Source organism: Artibeus jamaicensis, unplaced genomic scaffold, assembly GCF_021234435.1.
Source record: "Artibeus jamaicensis isolate MK-2021 breed Jamaican fruit bat unplaced genomic scaffold, CSHL_Jam_final contig_452, whole genome shotgun sequence".
Classification (NCBI taxonomy): domain Eukaryota; kingdom Metazoa; phylum Chordata; class Mammalia; order Chiroptera; family Phyllostomidae; genus Artibeus; species Artibeus jamaicensis.
The window spans coordinates 10,766,278-10,784,816 of NW_026521837.1; the positions used below are offsets into that span (position 1 = coordinate 10,766,278).

The 18,539-nt window shown below is 33.9% G+C and overlaps 1 protein-coding gene across 1 annotated transcript in view; it reads left to right on the plus strand.

The window, feature by feature from the left end:
* Nucleotides 1-18,539, plus strand: part of GRID2 (glutamate ionotropic receptor delta type subunit 2) — a 1,451,106-nt gene that overhangs the window by 1,105,310 nt on the left and 327,257 nt on the right. The window contains exon 11 of the mRNA XM_037162687.2: nt 16,213-16,525. Within this exon, the coding sequence (XP_037018582.2) occupies nt 16,213-16,525 (313 nt within the window). The remainder of the gene's footprint in view (nt 1-16,212; nt 16,526-18,539) is intronic.

Here is an 18,539-nt window from a genome sequence, read left to right on the forward strand (position 1 = left end):
TACTGGGATCAGGAGAACCCAGAGTATGAAGAGCAATGCTTGTGGGTGAAGAGAGTCCTCAGTGGGATGCCTGAAGACCATCAAATATACCCATGATTACAAAAAAGGGTTACATATTTTGATTATCTCTTTCTATTATTGTAAAGCATCCTTGAAAATATTGTATTCACCAGGAAAACTTCACTCATCAAAGAATTCCCTCCACATATACCTTCTCAGTGATAAATGCTTGCAAGCCTTGTGAAATGAAAAGGTAGCTTTGTCGAGGGAGTCAGGATAAAAATGTGTAAAGAGTAAAGAGACCATTTTAAATACTTTAAATTGGACAGTGACTAAGATTTTATTTCTTAAATTAGACTAAACAAGTACTAATGGACTGACTGAGTTTCCAAGAGTATGTCAGCTATAGTCAGGCAGGAAGTTCAAAAGTGCATATGGTCAGAAGGATGTATGTTTTTATGTCTGAATGGTGATTGTTAAAAATAATCCACTTGATATATATCTAGATATGTGTGTGTATATATAAAGAGAGATACATGTGTGTATATATATATACACACACATATCTATACATATACATATCAAGTATATATGATGGAGCTGGAGTATAGATGTGGGAGACCACACAGTTGTGTGAGTAAGCAAAAAAGAAAAAACTTGACCAAAATATTTGTTGTTAATATGGAAATATTTCTACACTGATGAAGGAGAAGATCTATGAAAGAAAATTAATTATATACATGCAAATTACTTCATGAATGGTTGTAGAAACAATTTTCTAAATTTGCAGATGATACTTAATTGGCAGACATTGGAAACAGTAAGGAGCAATTCACTCACATAAAGAACTCGAATCACTAAGTATTTGGTCTAATAGATGGCAAGCACAGATAAGTAGTGAATAATAAGTCTTGAATCAAAGCAAAAGAACAGAGAGTACTGCCAATAGTAATGATGCTGTCCAGGAATGGCTCTTAGGTTTAAAGAGAACTTATAGAAAAAGACAAATAAAAAGTCAGTAAAAGATGGGTAAAAATTTTTTTAAAAGATGTGGTAGGTTATAGGATATAAATTAATGGACTACTGCATCAGTCAAAGCCAAAATGATATAAAGACCGGTGCTATGATGAGAAAAATCTCATAACTTGAGTATACATAAATCTTGAAATCCACTGTTGGCTATTGAAATGCCATCTATTACCTAGATTTTCATCTATCTCTTGTCATGGTTTGAGGGTAAAATTAATGAGAAATATAACTTCCAGGCATAAAAGAGAGTGCACATTTCGGTGAAAATATTCTAAGTAACTTTTATTTTTTAATTTAATTTTTATTGTATGTTTCCATTACCATTTAGTCCCCTTATACCCCCTCCCCACCAGCAATCACCACAATGTTGTCCATGTCCATGAGTCCATTTTCCTTTTTTGCTCAATCCCTCCGTCCTCTCACCCCTCCCCACCCCCACTAGCTGTCATCCTACTCTCCAGCTGTGAGTCTGTTCCCATTTTCCTTGTTAGTTCAGTTAGTTCATTAGATTCCACATGTGAGTGAAATCATATGGTATTTTTCTTTCTCCAACTGCCTTATTTCACTTAGCATAATTTTCTCCAAGTCCAGCCATACTGGAGCCATACTGTCACAAAAGGTAAAACTTTCCTCTTTCTTATAGCCAAGTAGCATCCCAATGTGTAAATGTCCCATAGTTTTTTACCCACTCATCTACTGATGAACACTTAGGTGCTTCATTATCTTTTCTATTGTAAATAATGCTGCAGTGAACGTAGCAGTGCTTATGTTCTTTTAAATTAGTATTTTTGTTTTCTTTGGATACATTCCCAGAAGTGGGATTACTGGGTCAAAAAGCAGATCCATTTTTAATTTTTTGAGGTATCTCCATAGTGCTTTCTACAGTGGCTGCACCAATCTGCATTCCCACCAATAGTGCGAAAGGGTTCCCCCTTTCTCTACATCTTCACCAGCACTTGTGATTTGTTGACTTATTGATAATGGCCATTCTGACGGGTGTGAAATAACATCTCATTGTGGTTTTAATTTGCATTTTTTCTGATGACTAGTGATGTTAAGCATCTTTTCAAATGTATATTGGAGATCTCTATGTGCTCCCTGGAGAATGTTTATTGAAGGTTTTGCCCTTTTTTTAATTTCATGATTTGTTTTTTGGTGTCGAGTTTTTTAAGTTCTGTATAAATCTTGCATATTAACCCTTATCTAATGTATCAGTGAATATGTTCTCCCATTCTGTGGGTTGTCTTTTTATTTTGTTGATGATTTCCTTTGCTGTGCAAAATCTTTTCAGTTTGATATAATCCCATTTGTTTATTTTTTTCTCGTTTTGCCTGAGGAGATCATATAAAATACTGCTATGAGCAATGTCCGAGATTTTGCTGCCTATGTTTTCTTCTCTATGTTTTGTGGTTTCAGATCTAACATTTAAGTCTTTGATCTGTTTTGAATTTATTACCATGTATGGTGTAAGAAGATGGTCTAATTTCATTTTTCTGCATGTATCTGTCCAACTTTCCAACACTATTTATTAAATAGACTACATTTAGCCCATCGTATGTGTTTTCCTCCCCTGTTGAATATTAATTGACTATAAAGATTTGGGTTTATTTCTGCACACTTTATTCTTTTCCATTGATCTACGTGTCTGTTTTTATGCCTGTACCATATTGTTTTGATTACTATGGCCTTATAGTATAGTTTGATATTAGATAGTATGATTCCTCCAAATTTGTTCTCCTTTTTCAAGATTGCTATTGCTCTTTGAGGCCTTTTGTGGTTCCATACACATTTTTTATATATTTGTTGTGGTTCAGTGATATATGTTATTGGAGTCTCAATAAGAATTGCATTGAATCTATAGATTGATTTGGGTAGTATGGACATTTTAATGATGTTCATTCTTCCTATCCATGAATGCAATATGTGCTTCCACTTATTTGTACCTTTTTCAATTTTTTTCTTCAGTGACTTGTAACTTCCCAAGTACAGGTCTTTTATATCTTTGACTGGTTTTATTTCTAGGTATTTTATTTTGGGGGGAAACAATTGTAAGTGGGATTAATTTCTTAATTTGCTTTTCTGTTAGTTCATTATTAGCATGAAACATGCAACTGATTTCTGGATATCAGTTTTGTATCCTGCAACTTTACTGAATTCTTTTATCAGTTCTAGTAGTTTTTTGGTGGAATCTTTGAGGTTCTCTATGTACAATACCATGTCATGTGCAGAAAAAGACAGTTTTACTTCTACTTTTGCAATTTGGATTCCTTTTATTTCTTCTTCTTGTCTGATTAACATGGCTAGGACTTCCAGTACTATGTTTAATAAGAAAAGTGATAGAAGATATCCCTGTCTTGTTTCCAGTTTTGAGGGGAACACTTGTAGGTTTTGCCCACTGAGTATGATGCTGACAGTGTGTTTGTCATATATGTTCTTTATTATGTTTAGGTATGGACCTTCTTTTCTCACTTTGCTGAGATTTTTAAAAAATATATTTTATTAATTATGCCATTACACTTGTTCTATTTTCCCGCTTCATTCCCCTCCACCCTGCATACCCCTCCCCCACCATCCCCCCTTTAGTTTATGACCACGTGTCTCAAGTTCTTTAGATTCTATATTTCCCATACTATTCTTGTCCCCCCATCTATTTTCTATCTATTGTCTATGCTACTTATTTTCTGTGCCTTCTCCCCCCTTCTCCTCCTCCCACTCCCCTGTTGCTAACCCTCCACCTGATCTTCATTTCTATGTTTCCACTCCTGATCTAGCTGTCCTTTTAGTTTGCTTTTGTTTTAGGTGTGGTTGTTGATAACTGTGAGTTTGCTGTCCTTTCACTGTTCATCTTTTTTATCTTCTTTTTCTTAGGTAAGTCCCTTTAACATTTCACATAATAAGGGCTTGGTGATGATGAACTCCTTTAATTTGATCTTATCTGAGAAGCACTTTATCTGTCCTTCCATTCTAAATGAAAACTTTGCTGGATAGAGCAATCTTGGATATAGGTCTTTGGATTTCATGACTTGGAATACCTCTTTCCAGCCCCTTCTTGTCTGTAAGGTCTCTTTTGAGAAATCAGCTGACAGTCTGATGGGAACTCCTTTGTAGGTGACTGTCCCCTTAGCTCTTGCTGCTTCTAGGATTCTCTCCTTCATTTTAATCTTGGCTAATATAATGATGATGTGCCTTGGTGTGTTCCTTCTTGGGTCCAACTTCTTTGGGACTCTCTGAGCTTCCTGGATTTCCTGGAAGTCTATTTCCTTTGCCAGATTGGGGAAACTCTCCTTTATTATTTGTTCAAATAAGTTTTCCACTGGTGGCTGTTCCTTTCCCCCTTCTGGTACCTCGATAATTCAGATGTTGGAGCATTTAAAGATGTCCTGGAGGTTCCTAAGTCTCTTCTCATTTTTTTTTGAATTCTTGTTTCTTCATATTTTCCTGTTTGGCCATTATTTTATGCATGTGGGATTTTTTAAATGCTTTATCTGCATTTTTTATATAATCCTGTGGTTTTTATCCTTCATTTTATGTGGTTGATCACATTTATTGTACCAACATTTGCAAAATGTTGGGGGGATATTGACCTATAATTTTCTTTCTTTGTAGTGTCTTTGCCTGGGTTGGGATAAGGATAATGCTGGACTCATAAAATAAATTTGGGAGCCTTCCCTCCTCTTGAATTTAATGGAATAGTTTGAGAAGGAGAGGTGTTAGTTCTTCTTAAAATGTTTGGTAAAATTCACCTGTGAAGCCATCTGGTCCTGGGCTTTTGTTTGCTGGGAGTTTTTTGATTACTGCTTCAATTTTGGTAGGTATAATCTATCTATTTCCATTCTCTGATTTTTCCTGATTTCATTTTGGAAGATTATATGGTTCTAGGTATTTTTCTATTTCATCTAGGTTGTCCATTTTGCTGGCATATAGTGGTTCATAATATTTTCTTAATGATTCCTTATATTTCTTTGGTGCTGGTTGTCATTTCTCCTTTTTCATTTTTTATTTTATTTGGGTCCTCTCTTTTTTTTCTTGATGAATTTGATTAAAGGTTTGTCAATCTTGTTTATCTTTTCAACTTATCTTTTCAGGTCTTGGATTCATTGATCTTTTGTATCATTTTTAGTCTATTTTTTAATTTATGCCCTTTATTGTTTCCTCCCTTTCTATTCACTCAGGGGTTTGTTCATAGGTTTTTTTTTTTAAATCCCTTTAAACGTAAAGTTAGACTGATTATTGGAGCTTTTGCTTGTTTGTTTTTGGAGATAGGCCTGTAATACTATAAATTTCCCTCTTAGGATTGCTTTTTCTGTATCCCACAGATTTTGGATTGTTGTTTATTTATTTTATCCCACAGATTTTGGACTGTTGTTTGTTTGTTTGTTTGTTTATTTATATTTTTTCAAGGTTCCTTTTGATTTCTTCCTTTGTCTTATTGTTGCCCCATTCACTGTTTAATAACCTGTTGTTTAACTTCTGTGTCTTTACATGTTTTTTCAGTGTTCTTCTTGTGACTGATTTCTCATTTCATAGCATTGTGGTCAGAGATAATGCTTGATATGATTTCAGTCTTCTTAAGTGTATTGAGAGTTGCTTTGTGTCCTAATGTGTAGTCTATCCTGAAAAACATTCCATGTGCACTTGAAATCATGTATATTCTACTGCTCTGGTATGAAATGCTCTGAAAATATCAATTAAATCCATTTGATCTACTGTGTAATTTAAGGCCACTGTTTCCTTATTGATTTTCTGTATGGAAGACTATCCACTGAAGTCAACGGAATGTAAAAATCCCTCATTATGACTATATTTCTGTTGATCTCTCCCTTTTTGTCCATCAAGATTTGCTTCACATATTTTGGTGCTCTGTGTTGGGTGTATAAATATTTACTAGGGTTGTATCATCTTGTTGGTTTTGTTCCCTTTACCATTATGTAGTGTCCTTCTTTGTCTCTTACTATAGCCTCAGTTTGAAAGACTCTGTTTCAAACTGATATACATACTGCCACCCCAGCATTTTTTGCCTTTTCCATTTGCATGAAATATCTTTTTCTAACCCATTACTTTTAGTCTGAGTCTGTCTTTCAATCTGAGGTGGGTCTTTTGGAGGCAGCATTTATATGGGCCTTGTTTTCTCATCCATTCAGTTACTTTACGTTTTTTGGTTGGAGCATTTAAGCCATTTATATTTAAGGCAATTATTGATAGATATGTATGTACTGCCATTGTATTGTAAAATACTTCCATCTTTTTTATTCTTCCCTTTTCTTCTTTTTCCTTTTCTTCTTAAAGCAAGCCCTTTACTATTTGTTGCAGTACTGGTTTGGTGTTAAGAAACTCCTCTAGTTTTCTCTTGTCTGGGAAGCTCCTTATTTCTCCTTCGATTTTAAATGACAGCCTTACTGGGTAAAATGGCCTTAGTTGTAGGTCCTTGTTTTTCATCACTTTGAATATTTCATGCTATTCCCTTCTGGCCTGAGATATTTCTGTGTAGAAATCAAATGACAGTCTAATTGTTGATTCCTGGTGTGTAACTACCTACTTTTTTCTTGCATCTTTTAGGATTCTCTCCTTGTCTGTAAGCCTTATCATTTCAGTTATGATGTGTCTCTGTGCATATCTTTGGGTCCAACTTACTTGGGACTTACTGAACTTCTTGGATTTGTGTGTCCCTTTTCTTCACCACAACAGGGAGTTTTCAGTTATTATTCGAATAGGTTCTCAATCCTTTGCTTGCTCCCTTCTCCTTTTGGTGTTCCCATGATGTGAACATTGTTACACGTCATGTTCAAAATATTTCTTAAATTCTCCTCATTTTTTAAAATTATTTTTCCTTTCCACTGCTTTTCCTGGATGTTTTTTTCTACCTTGTCTTCTAAATAACTAATTTGATCCTCTGCTTCATCTAATCTACTCTTTATTCCTTCCAATGTATTATTTGTTTCAGATATTGCATTCTTTATTTCTGACTGATCCTTTTTAATGGTTTCTATGTCTGTTTTCATGCTGTTGATTATTCTTATAATCATTACTCTAAACTGTATGATAAGTTGCTTACCTCCATTTCAACTAGTTCTTCTGGAGAATTCTGTGTTCTTTCATTTGGGGTCTGTTTCTTTGTTTTCCCATTTTGGCTGCTTCTGTGTATTTTATGCTTCAGTTGTTAAACTGATCAAGGATATAGACTCATTCTGAAATCAGCATCCTGGCTTAAGCACCACAGGGTGTGGCAGCATAATTCCTGTGGGCACGGCTATTGCTTCCACTCAGGCTGATGACTCTTTGAGAAGAGTACTCTTACTCTCCCTAAGAAAAATGGCTCCTGCAGAATGGGGAATGACTCAGCACAGGGCTCCGGGCAGCTGTTCTTTCAGTTCTCTCTCCAATGCCACCAACCCCAGACTCTCCTCAAGCATCTAGTCCAGTCTGCCGGCCCTCTGCTAGAACCCAGGGTAAGTGGCTTCAAATGAAATTTTGTGCATTGGCCTTTTAAGAGGCTTTCTGCATCTCCAGCTATCTTTCCCATAGAAACCCTAGTGCTTTTAATAGGTGGATGTTATCTGGCTTACTTTCCATTTTTGGTGCTGCAAGTTAAGGAGCCCAGCTTAGGGCTTAGGCCCCTTACTTCTCAGGTGGAACCCCCTGGCCACTGAAATATCCCTCTGGAACGTCAGCTGCTGCCTCTGGGAGCCTAGGCAGACTTCTCATACCTCCTCAGCACACCCTACCCATCTTATTGTGGTGAAGTCGTTTCTCTACAATTTAGTTGTAATTCCAGATTAGTAATGAGAGAGGATTAGTGTAGCTTCCACTTATTCCTCTGCCATCTTGTATCTCCCTTAGTAATTTTTAAAGAGCATGTGGACTATGAAATTCTTTATGCACCTATGGATATAATCTTATAGCATTGTGTTTAAATTGACTGGTCATTTTTATTTATGATGCTTATTTTGAGTATATGTTGTTCTTGAAATTATAAACAGAAATATGCTATAAGTGAAAGAAGATACTAAAAATACATCATAGTCTATAATGTAGTTGATGCAATACAGAAGGCAACCCCTCTTTGTTTGTATTTTTGCAATGTTGAGATCTTAACTGCACAATACAAAGGTTAATCTTAATATTGAAAAGGAATAGCAATATCTTTTGTCACAACATCAAAACCATATTTGGAACCTTAAATATTCACAAACATCTAGCATTGAATGCACTAAACTTATTTGAGCAATTTGATTTAAATTCACATACTATTTGATAATATAGTATGTTATACTATACTAAGTTATACTATATAACATAGTATATGTTACATAATGTACTATACTATAGTATGTTATAGTATGTATAGTAATTATGTACTAAGTATATAGTATGCATATATGGTTATATGTATAGTATGCATATGCTTAGTATATATAGTGTACATACACTGTATATATGTACAATATACAGCATGTATATATACTATAAATATTAAGTATATATACATAGTGTATATATAAGTATATATATTATATATACGTATATATACATAAGTATATATACATACTACTATAGTATAACATACCATGTTATATACCATAACATACTATATTATCAAATAGTATGTGAATTTAAACCAAATACATATCAAACACGTGTGCATATACTATGTGTGTATATACTATATATACTATACATACTATAGTATGTGTACATACTATATATAGTATGTTTGTTACACATATAGTGTGTATATAGTATGTATAGTATGTTACACTATCATATGTTATAGTATAGTATACAATAGTAGAGTATATTACATAGTATGGTATAATATAGTATGATGAGTCATTTTGATAAATGAATATTTTAAAATAGAGCCACACCTTGAAAGATAATCATTGGTTTACCCTTGCCTGCCATTTGGAAACATCAAGTTTCAATTGTTTTAAGTCATAGTGAATTTTTCTTTGTAACTCAATTATGTTATAATGATAGGCTTTAAAATGAGTAAAAATTTTCCTAATTAAAAAAGAAACAACTGAATCCCTAAAAAGAGTATCAGAGGAATGGAGGTGACTGCAGAACCTCCCAGTAGAGGTCAGCTGAATGTAACTCGTTATATTTCACTTCATACTTCATAGAATCACTAGGAACACAGACAGTGTAGACTCACTTCTCCTAGAGACAAACTGTTTCTGGAAACAAGTTGTCTCTCGCTTATAGATCACTTATATTCCCCTACCCCCATGGAGCTATAAAACATCTGTAATAGGAATCTTAAATGAATTCTAAAATGATTGAATATTTTACTCTAATGAAAATAAAAGTTCACTAAATTCTAGTCATTATCCTTGGTTTGCATTTTATTGAAATGTGGATTTTCAGTTTGAGTATTTTAGGCGGAGATTGCTTCTATATTCTCTGTGCACAAGCAGCCTTAAGATGACTTCTCAGAAACTTGAAAAAGTCTCTAATGACTAAAAACCTCTTTTCTGATTGTCCTTTTCTTTGAAGATGGTATCATTCCCTCCTGGGAATTGCAGAAATGGCGTTATTTTTAAATCCCTTTTAGTACTGCAGGATAATGCCTGAACTATTTCAATTTATAAATAACTTGTAGCTTGCTTCCTGCTTGGCATTCAGTAAGCATTTCTCGGGGCCTTATGTGTGGCTGGCATTGTGTGGAATACACAAAATATACAACAGAGTTCTTGCTCTCCAAGAGCTACAAAGTGAAATGAGAGGTGGAGAGGGATTGGAGAGAGAGAATGAAAGAACTTACACCCAATATTTTTCACTGGTCTCAAGCATTTAATTATTATCCATAAGCAGACCACTTTTTAAATTTAATTTTTCAGGCCAGACCTCTCACCCAAACTGCAGACTTATATTTCTTACCACTATTCAGCATTTGCTTTAGATATCTAATTGGTACCTTAAAATAGCATGTTCAAAATAGAATTCTAGTTTCACCACCAGTTCACAACCTGCTCTACCCACAGCCTTCTCTGTCACAGTTTACAGCATCTTTAATCTTCAAGTTACTCAGTCCAAAACCTTTGAGTTATCCCAGACTCTTCTTTTCTGTATTGTACTTTATACCGTTTGCATTAACAAATTTATCTGGCTATGAGACTGGAATATATCCTAAATATGATCATTTCTCACCACTCCACCACCCCTCACTAGTGCAAACCACTGCTTTCTTTGCTTCAGACTACTTCCATCACCTCTTAAGTATCCACCATGTCACTGCTCTTCCTTCTCTAACCTATTTTCAACAGAACAAAGTGTTACTGAAAAACATAAGTCAGATCATACCACGCTTTCCATAAACCTCTCCGATAGTTTCCACCTTTTCAGTGTAAGAATTATTAAAAATTTTGTAATAGTCTATAGTGCCTTCTATGCTCATTCATACACATGCACTCCTCCAATTGTCTGTTCATCTCTTTCTCCTACCTCCTCTCTATGAGTATTGCTTAAGATTTAAAAACCACACACTTACCAATAGAAAAAATAATGGAGCAGTGAATAAATACTAGTTAAGTGGTTAAGAGAAAGAGATTATAAAGAAACCATAAAAGCAGAAATGCTTATGAAATTTAACAAACGTTGTATCGTGAGCACAGTGCAGTAAGTACAGCACAGTCATTCACCTATAACAATGGACATGTCATTTTCCTTCTCTGAGTCTCAGATCTGTCCTCAGTACAGGAGGGTAGTCATATTTCTTGTACAGGGTTGTACATCTAACATGTGGAGGTGTCTCCCACATATATGAGCTGAAAACATTAAACCCTAGAACAGTAAAATCAGAAGGCCTGGCTGAAACATTGACTTAGAAAAAAAATTCATGGTCAATGACTTCATAATAATAGAGATTTTCAGGTAGTATACAGACATCCTGAAATCTATTCCTTTTCTGCCAAAATTTAGAGTCGTGTAAAAACACCTATTTTTCTTAACACACAGCAAAGAGTTATGTGTTAAGAAAAAATTTTGGAAGTCTACTGTGGACAAAGCAGTGTTAAAAACATTTAGAGGGAGAGAAGACTATGAAAATAAATCTCCTGCCTCAAGAAATTGATCATTGAGAAGATAAAACAGATATTTATGGGATGGGTACTATATGAGAGATACTGAAATGAAGAGTATGGAAGGATAACAGTATTCTCTGGGGAAAATATGAACTCAAATAAAAATACAAAAAATTGGGAAAATATTGCATGTATATATTTAGACTGGAAGAAAAAAGCTGGAGTTTGGAGACCAGTGAAAACTCAACTGCTCCTGAAAGGACATTAACATAGTACCATCATGTGAATGGGCATGGCTGTGGGGTTAGAAACAGATAGTGAAGAGGGAGCTAGAAGGGATAGCATGTGATTTCCAGGTAGAGGTTGAGAGATAAGACTAAGAATGACAACACAGAATCTATACTAATATTACTGTTCTTGTCACATTTGTAGTGTCAGAGGCAACACTATTGAAATAGTAGAAAATATCAATTTCTAGAAAAATCAGTATGGTAAGTTCCAAAAAACACTTCTTAATTGAATGTAACCTAAATTTCAAGATCAAACATCTATTGCCCTGGCTGGCGTAGCTCAGTGGATTGAGCGCAGGCCTGCGAATCAGAGTATCGCGGTTCGATTGCCAGTCAGGGCACATGCCTGGGTTGCAGGCCAGTTCCCAGCAGGGGACTCACGAGAGGCAACCACACATTGATGTTTCTCTCCCACTCTTTCTCCTTCCCTTCCCCTCTCTCTAAAATAAATAAATAAATAAATAAAATATTTATTAAAAAAAAGATCAAACATCTATTAATTATTGAAGAAAATAAAAGGAAAATTCTAAAAATATATCAAGAGAAAGTGATTAAATTTATTAGAGTACCATCATAATCAACAAACATACTGAGCACCTACTATCCAATGAAAATTTGAAAGTGACAAAAAATAGTTATTGCTTAAAACTTTGTGCAGTCTTTAGAAAGACTTAAAAGTGCTGTCTCCGTGTTGTGTTACTTGAAGGTTTTATATTGTATTAATTATATTATATTAAACATTACATTATATTATATTATTATATTAAAAATTGATCAAATTTTCACTGGAAGAAGTTTTGGAAGAATCAATCTAGTCAGTGGGAAGAGCATTTACTAAGAACATGCATCAGGAAAATATGTTGAAAAAGAAAATGGTTCAGTGTGAATATGATGAAGTATGTTTCGCATAGTCTAGCCCAAGATGTTCAGACTTTGTTAAAGACTTTAATCTTTTTCTTAAGAGCAGTACAAATCTATTGGAAACCTTTCAACTGTGGCAGAGGACAGTTCATATTTCCTATACCAAAAGGTTACTTTTGTTGCTATATGGAAGAGGAAAGATGGATTTCAGGTAGACTTGTAAGGAGTCAAGAAAAACAGTGATGAGGGCTACAAACAGTAGAGAAGTGAAAGGATATTAGGATTCCCAGAGATTAAATAGATAGGGGAAGACAAGACAGGGGGCATAAAACTGAGAAAGATAATGAGAACACCAAATGTTAAGACTTAAGTAGAAAGGTATTAATGAGGCAGGAGACATTGGATGAGGACTGGATAGAGTTCAAATCATGACTATGGTCTTGGCCATGTTAAGTTTGAGAAGTTGTTGAGACATCTAATAGAAATTACAGTGATGTTGTGACTCCTGCACTCAGCCTGAGCTATAAATTTGCAAATCCAGATGTAGATGGAAACTCTGGAAGTGATGGACATGAAGGGGTTTGCCTGGGCAGAGTATCTTGAATGAGAAAAGGGTATATGCCCAAATGCTGACAATTGTCAACATAAGCTGGAAAAAGGAACTGAGAAAGAGGCTTATATCATGTCATGAAATCCAAGAAAAGAGTGTTTATGATGGAGGGAGAAACCCTCACTGTCAAATGTTGTCAAGAGGCCTAAATAAATGAACACTAAACAATGTCCATTTGATTCAGCAATGTAAAGATTAAGATATGCTCTGTCTATAAGTACTGAACAATGTGGGTACACAGGTCTTCCCAATGTGACTGAGAGGTGTGGAAATAGAGACAAACTTAAAAAAATAAGACTGTGAAAAAGGGAGAGAGAATGGGTGGTAACGGGAATCAGAGATCACAGGGAATAAAAGAAAAGGCCTTTCTCTTTTTGTTTTTATTCTAATGAGCTGGAGTAAAATAATCTTGTTCATAGGAAATATACCATTTATAGGATAATGTTGAATACATAAAAGACAGGAGTTTAAGTATCTGAAAGGGAGGAGATTGGTTCACTGATGGATGGTTGGTCTTAGCAGAAAGGAAGACAGCTCCTCTGTTGTAATAGAGGTTAAACAGAAGATGCTGGCTAAGGGTTGGAAACTGAGCGGTAAAAATAAGTGTGAATTATAATCTGCCATCTCTGTTCTCTACAAAATAGCAGTGGAGGCCATCTTCCAAGAGTTAGTGGGGAAGTGAGAACATTAAAAGTTTCAAGAGGGTACAGATTTGAAAAGTCATTATAGAAATCTGGACAAGTAAGTTGATATACATTCAATTACATACATACATATATAAGAAAGATCTAGGTAAAGAGAGAGATGGAGGGAGGAGTAGGGAGGGCAGGAATGTATGAATGATTGTCTCCATTTCTGGTTGTTTTGAAAATATTCAACCAGTTTTTGGGTCATTGTTTAGAATCAGTAGTTCTTGGGGTGTTTTTTTTCTGCTTTGTTGCAAATTCTCTAATGTGAGTAAGGACTATCACATGCTCATATCAAACACAGTGGTCTGCTATATCATTGTTTCTGAAGGATGGAGTGAGGCATTTAAAAAAGGGTATCCAAATCTCAGAGAGGAAACGTGAGCCTGTGATTTTATGGTGTGTCTGTATAAACGTATTTGTGCAGTTTGAAAAGCCCATTATACAGAGCAGGGCAAAAGTAGGTTTACAGTTATTTGTATGGAAGATAATATAACAATTAATAAATAATAAAACAAGAATAAATAATGTATTTTATATTTTCAACATCTATAAACCTCCTTTTGCCCACTCTGTGTGATTCTGATATGCCCAGCACAGGAAGACTGGGAATTTCACCTCAAGGACAGAATAGGCAAGTGTTGAAAGTGAACAAAAATTTAGGAAGTTATCGATAGAAATATGACAATTACTATATTTAATAAATATTTTAGCTCATACAATACAATTAATTCCTTTTCCAAAAAAAAATGCATTATTCTCTAGGTATCATTCTTTATCCCATTATAGAAATTCACTTGATGATACTACAGGTATCTATAATGAAAAGCAATATATGACAATTCCAATTCATAATGATTTCCATGCAAAACATTTAATTATTTATCAACAATATATTTATGAATATTTAGAAGCACTCAATCAACACATTGTCATTACATAGCTCCTTAGGTAGAATTTTCTCACTTTAGTTGAATCATAAAATGCTTTTTTTCACCAGTACATCAATTAGTAAATTATTGATCCATAGTCCTTTAATGTCTAAAGAAAGTAAATATACCTTCTGAAAGACTAATTGACTCTTAGAGAGTTGTTTATTCACCATTAGGATTAAAATAAATGAGTTAACTCACAGTAGTCATACTAAACATAGTTATATTTATTTCGTAAGTAGATAAACTGAAGGTCAGAAAAGATAAAAATAGAAAGCTAAGGATCCAGGTTAGATTTTTAATCTGAAAAGACCTAATTCCTAATATCTAGTTATGAAAAATAAATAATGAGTTTTAAAATGGGAATAATTAGTTTTTCTCAAAATTCATTTTCATATAGTAATTATTAGGCTTAATTCTTCTCAGTTATTTTTAAACTCATGGTACTTATATTAATATGGCTTCATTGCAATGCAAATAGTAAAATTTTTAGAAAGCAACATTTCAGGCTATTTAAGGTAAAAATTATACTCAAATAGGTTACCATAACTACCTACAATTTGGGTTATTTGGAAAATGAATGATTTCTTACAATATAGTAAAGCATCATGAGTACAAACTTTGGAGTAAGAAAAATATAACTTTAATATGGCTTCTATACTTATTAAGTGTGAGAATTGAATGTGTTTATATATATATACACACACACACACACACAAATAATATTAAATTTAGCTAGAATATTTTTGTTACCATTACTCTGGAAACTAGATTTATCTAAGTTGGTTTAGCATTGTAGTAGGCATGTTATTTTTTCATTTATTTTTGTTCCCCAAATCAGTAAAATTAGTTTTATATTGTTTCACAAAACAATTTTAAAAAATAATGAAAATGTTCGAATAATTTACTGTTGTTTGCATTTGACTGGAAGGAACTTCCCACAGCTGTAATCATAGCTACAAATAACTATTTTAAAGAGTATGCCATGTTTGAAATATTTAAATATGTTTCTCATAGAATTTAAATTTGAAGTCATTTCTTAGTGTTTTCGCTGCAATTCTGCTGTGCACTTTAAATAAATAAAATAGCTATGCCATAGTTTTGAGTACTATCACTCAGTCTAAGGAGACACACACTTAGAAGAAGGGTTATAACTACAAGAAAAATTATCTGTCTTCTTAAATTTTAATTGTTCATTAAAATGTTTCTGATGTTTACACAATAAAATCATGGTAGAGACCCCTGGCATATGACATAACAGTGCTATGTGAAAGCTCTAACAAACTAGTGTGTTTAGAGCTCAGTAACATAAAATTTGATGCAGAGAAATCTAAACAGAGGATTATATGCTATACTGAGTTGTTTAAATAAATGACTTAGTAGGTTAAAGACATATTGAATATCTCAGGGACACCTTCTCAAAAAGAATTCCTTAGAATAATTTTTGTCTTTGCTACTGTGTTAATGAAGACTTTGATAAAATAGCCCTGGAAAATTTCTTTCAGGTGTTACCTGTGTCTAAAATATTCTTCGCTGATTTCACATGCTTATTTTCACTGATAATATAAACAAGGTAATTTGTCTGGCTCTAATGAGGTAAGGCTTGCAGTAAGGAATGCAACATTCCACATGTAACTCTAAGGAGTTTCTGCAGTGTTTTTCAGTTTAAGACTTAAGATGTTGCACGAGGCATCTGTTTTTTCCCTCAAGTCAAGCTAAAATGTCACAAATCAAATTGTTTTTCAAACCGTTAATGTGTTCTTTCCTCCCTCAATTTCTCAGAGAGCCGACATAGGGATATCTGCTTTAACCATCACCCCAGATCGTGAGAATGTGGTGGACTTTACAACACGTTACATGGACTATTCAGTGGGAGTTCTACTTAGAAGGGCTGAAAAGACCGTGGATATGTTTGCCTGTCTTGCACCATTTGATCTCTCTCTCTGGGCTTGCATTGCTGGCACAGTCCTTCTTGTGGGTCTTCTGGTCTACCTTTTGAATTGGCTTAATCCTCCACGATTACAAATGGGATCAATGACTTCTACTACTCTCTACAACTCCATGTGGTTTGTGTATGGATCCTTTGTACAGCAAGGTAAGGAGAAAAAATACATTTTCGTATGAAAAAGGAATGTGATGTTTCAATTGCCATGATTTCCGTTAAGAATTTGATGTATCTGACATCAATAAGTGTTCAAAAGGGTCTTCACTGCAATAGCAGTGCTTAGAAGAGGACATTTTCTACTTTTTCCTAGTAGATCTCAAACACAGCAGGTTTCCAACAACAAAAAAAAGGTTCATTATCTTTTGATGTAAGTTCAGTATCATCAACAAAGCCAAAGTGAATGTCAAGAGGTAGGTTCACAAGAAACTCAAAATCCTCCATAAACTCTGGGAAATAGACTTACTGCAACGAAACCACTTACTAACAGAACACATACTCTTTAATTATTTACATATGTAAGAGAGATGTGAATATGTTCTTTGTTCAGAGACAGTATTTCATGTATGAAAAATATTCATTAGCAGTGAAAAAACTTTGATTATGAATCTAATAATAAATTTTATTTTTTATCTTTTACTTTAATATATAATATTTATCATTGATTTAAATTTTATTATTAAAAAATGGCTTTGTTTTGTATTCACTATTTAAGCTGCCCTAGTCTTTAAACTAGTAAATTCTTTGACTCTAAACATTTTAGAATAGAATAATATTTACTGAGCTCCTTAACTGATACTACCTCCATCATGGAGAATGAAATAATAAAATGTTCAGGCAATTAATAGTTTTTAACAAACTTGTCACATGTATTAAAGAGGAGAAATATGTCACAGTGGAGACACATGATACATTTGTCTTAATATTTACCATTCTTGATAGCATCTTACTTTTTCGATCTTCCATTAAGTTTAATTCTTTCTAGTATTACTTAACTAATCATGAAATTTGTCTAGACTCTTCAACTCCATGTTCTCATGTCTAACCTGTTTTCTGAAGCTTTGTAAGTACACATCTCCCTCTACCTTTTCATTATCAAGGGCTATATCTAAGGTTATACTTGTCACAGGCATTTTTAATCAATTCATTAATCACCAGTCCAGTAGATATTTAATCCACAATGTTTATTTAAGTTAGAACTTTGTTAAGCACTGAGCATATAATTTTGAACAAAGAGTTCTTGCTATCATTGAGCTACAAGTTTATTGGGACATAAAGATGTAAAGAAACAGTTATAATTATGTGTAGAAAGTACTGTGGTAGATACAAGTTCAGGCTGTTATGAGAACATAGGGATAAGAAGGCCTTTGAATTAGACTGCACAAACATACAAAATTAATTAACTATTTAAAGGAGCTTCCTGAAGAGGATGGAAAAAAGGAGACACAGATGGTTAGGAGAGAATTTAATATGAAGAAGTTAAAGAGAGAGTAGAATAGACTATGCAGAAGGGAGTTGGTAAAAATGAGGCTGAACATATATTTGATATTATGAAGAATTTGAACTTGATCCTTAGGGAAATGATTTGCTGTTATTTGGTATTAAATAAAGAAAATCATGTTCAAATTTGTACTTTAGAAATGTCTTGGTCACAATGTGGAGAATAGGTTGAAAAGGGGTGATGGGGAAAGGGAGTCAAATTTTAAGAGTATCATTAAAACTAAATAAAGAGTTTATGTGGCTTCCATGAAAGTAAGGTGGCATTGAGAATCAAAAGAAGGGCATTGATGAATTCGAGTCAATAGAACTTAATTAATTATAGAGTGGCATGGTGACTGATTCTAAAGGAGGAAAATGAAGCAGTTCTGGATTGGGAAATTAGGTGTATTAGATGTTAACATGTTTTACTGATAAAATAAAAAACAGAAAGAGCAAGTGTGATGGGAAAGGTGATACATTTATTTTGGTGCATGTCAAGGCTGAAGTATCTGCGAGACATGCAAGGAGATACTTCTAACACTTATTAGTAGTTTGATATCTTTTTTCTGAAGCACATGAGAGACATCAGGGCTAAATGTATATTTAAACAATATTAGCATTAGAAAATAATTGAAGACACTGAAGTAAGATCACAGAGTATTTCTTCTAAACTGCATACTCCTAGTTG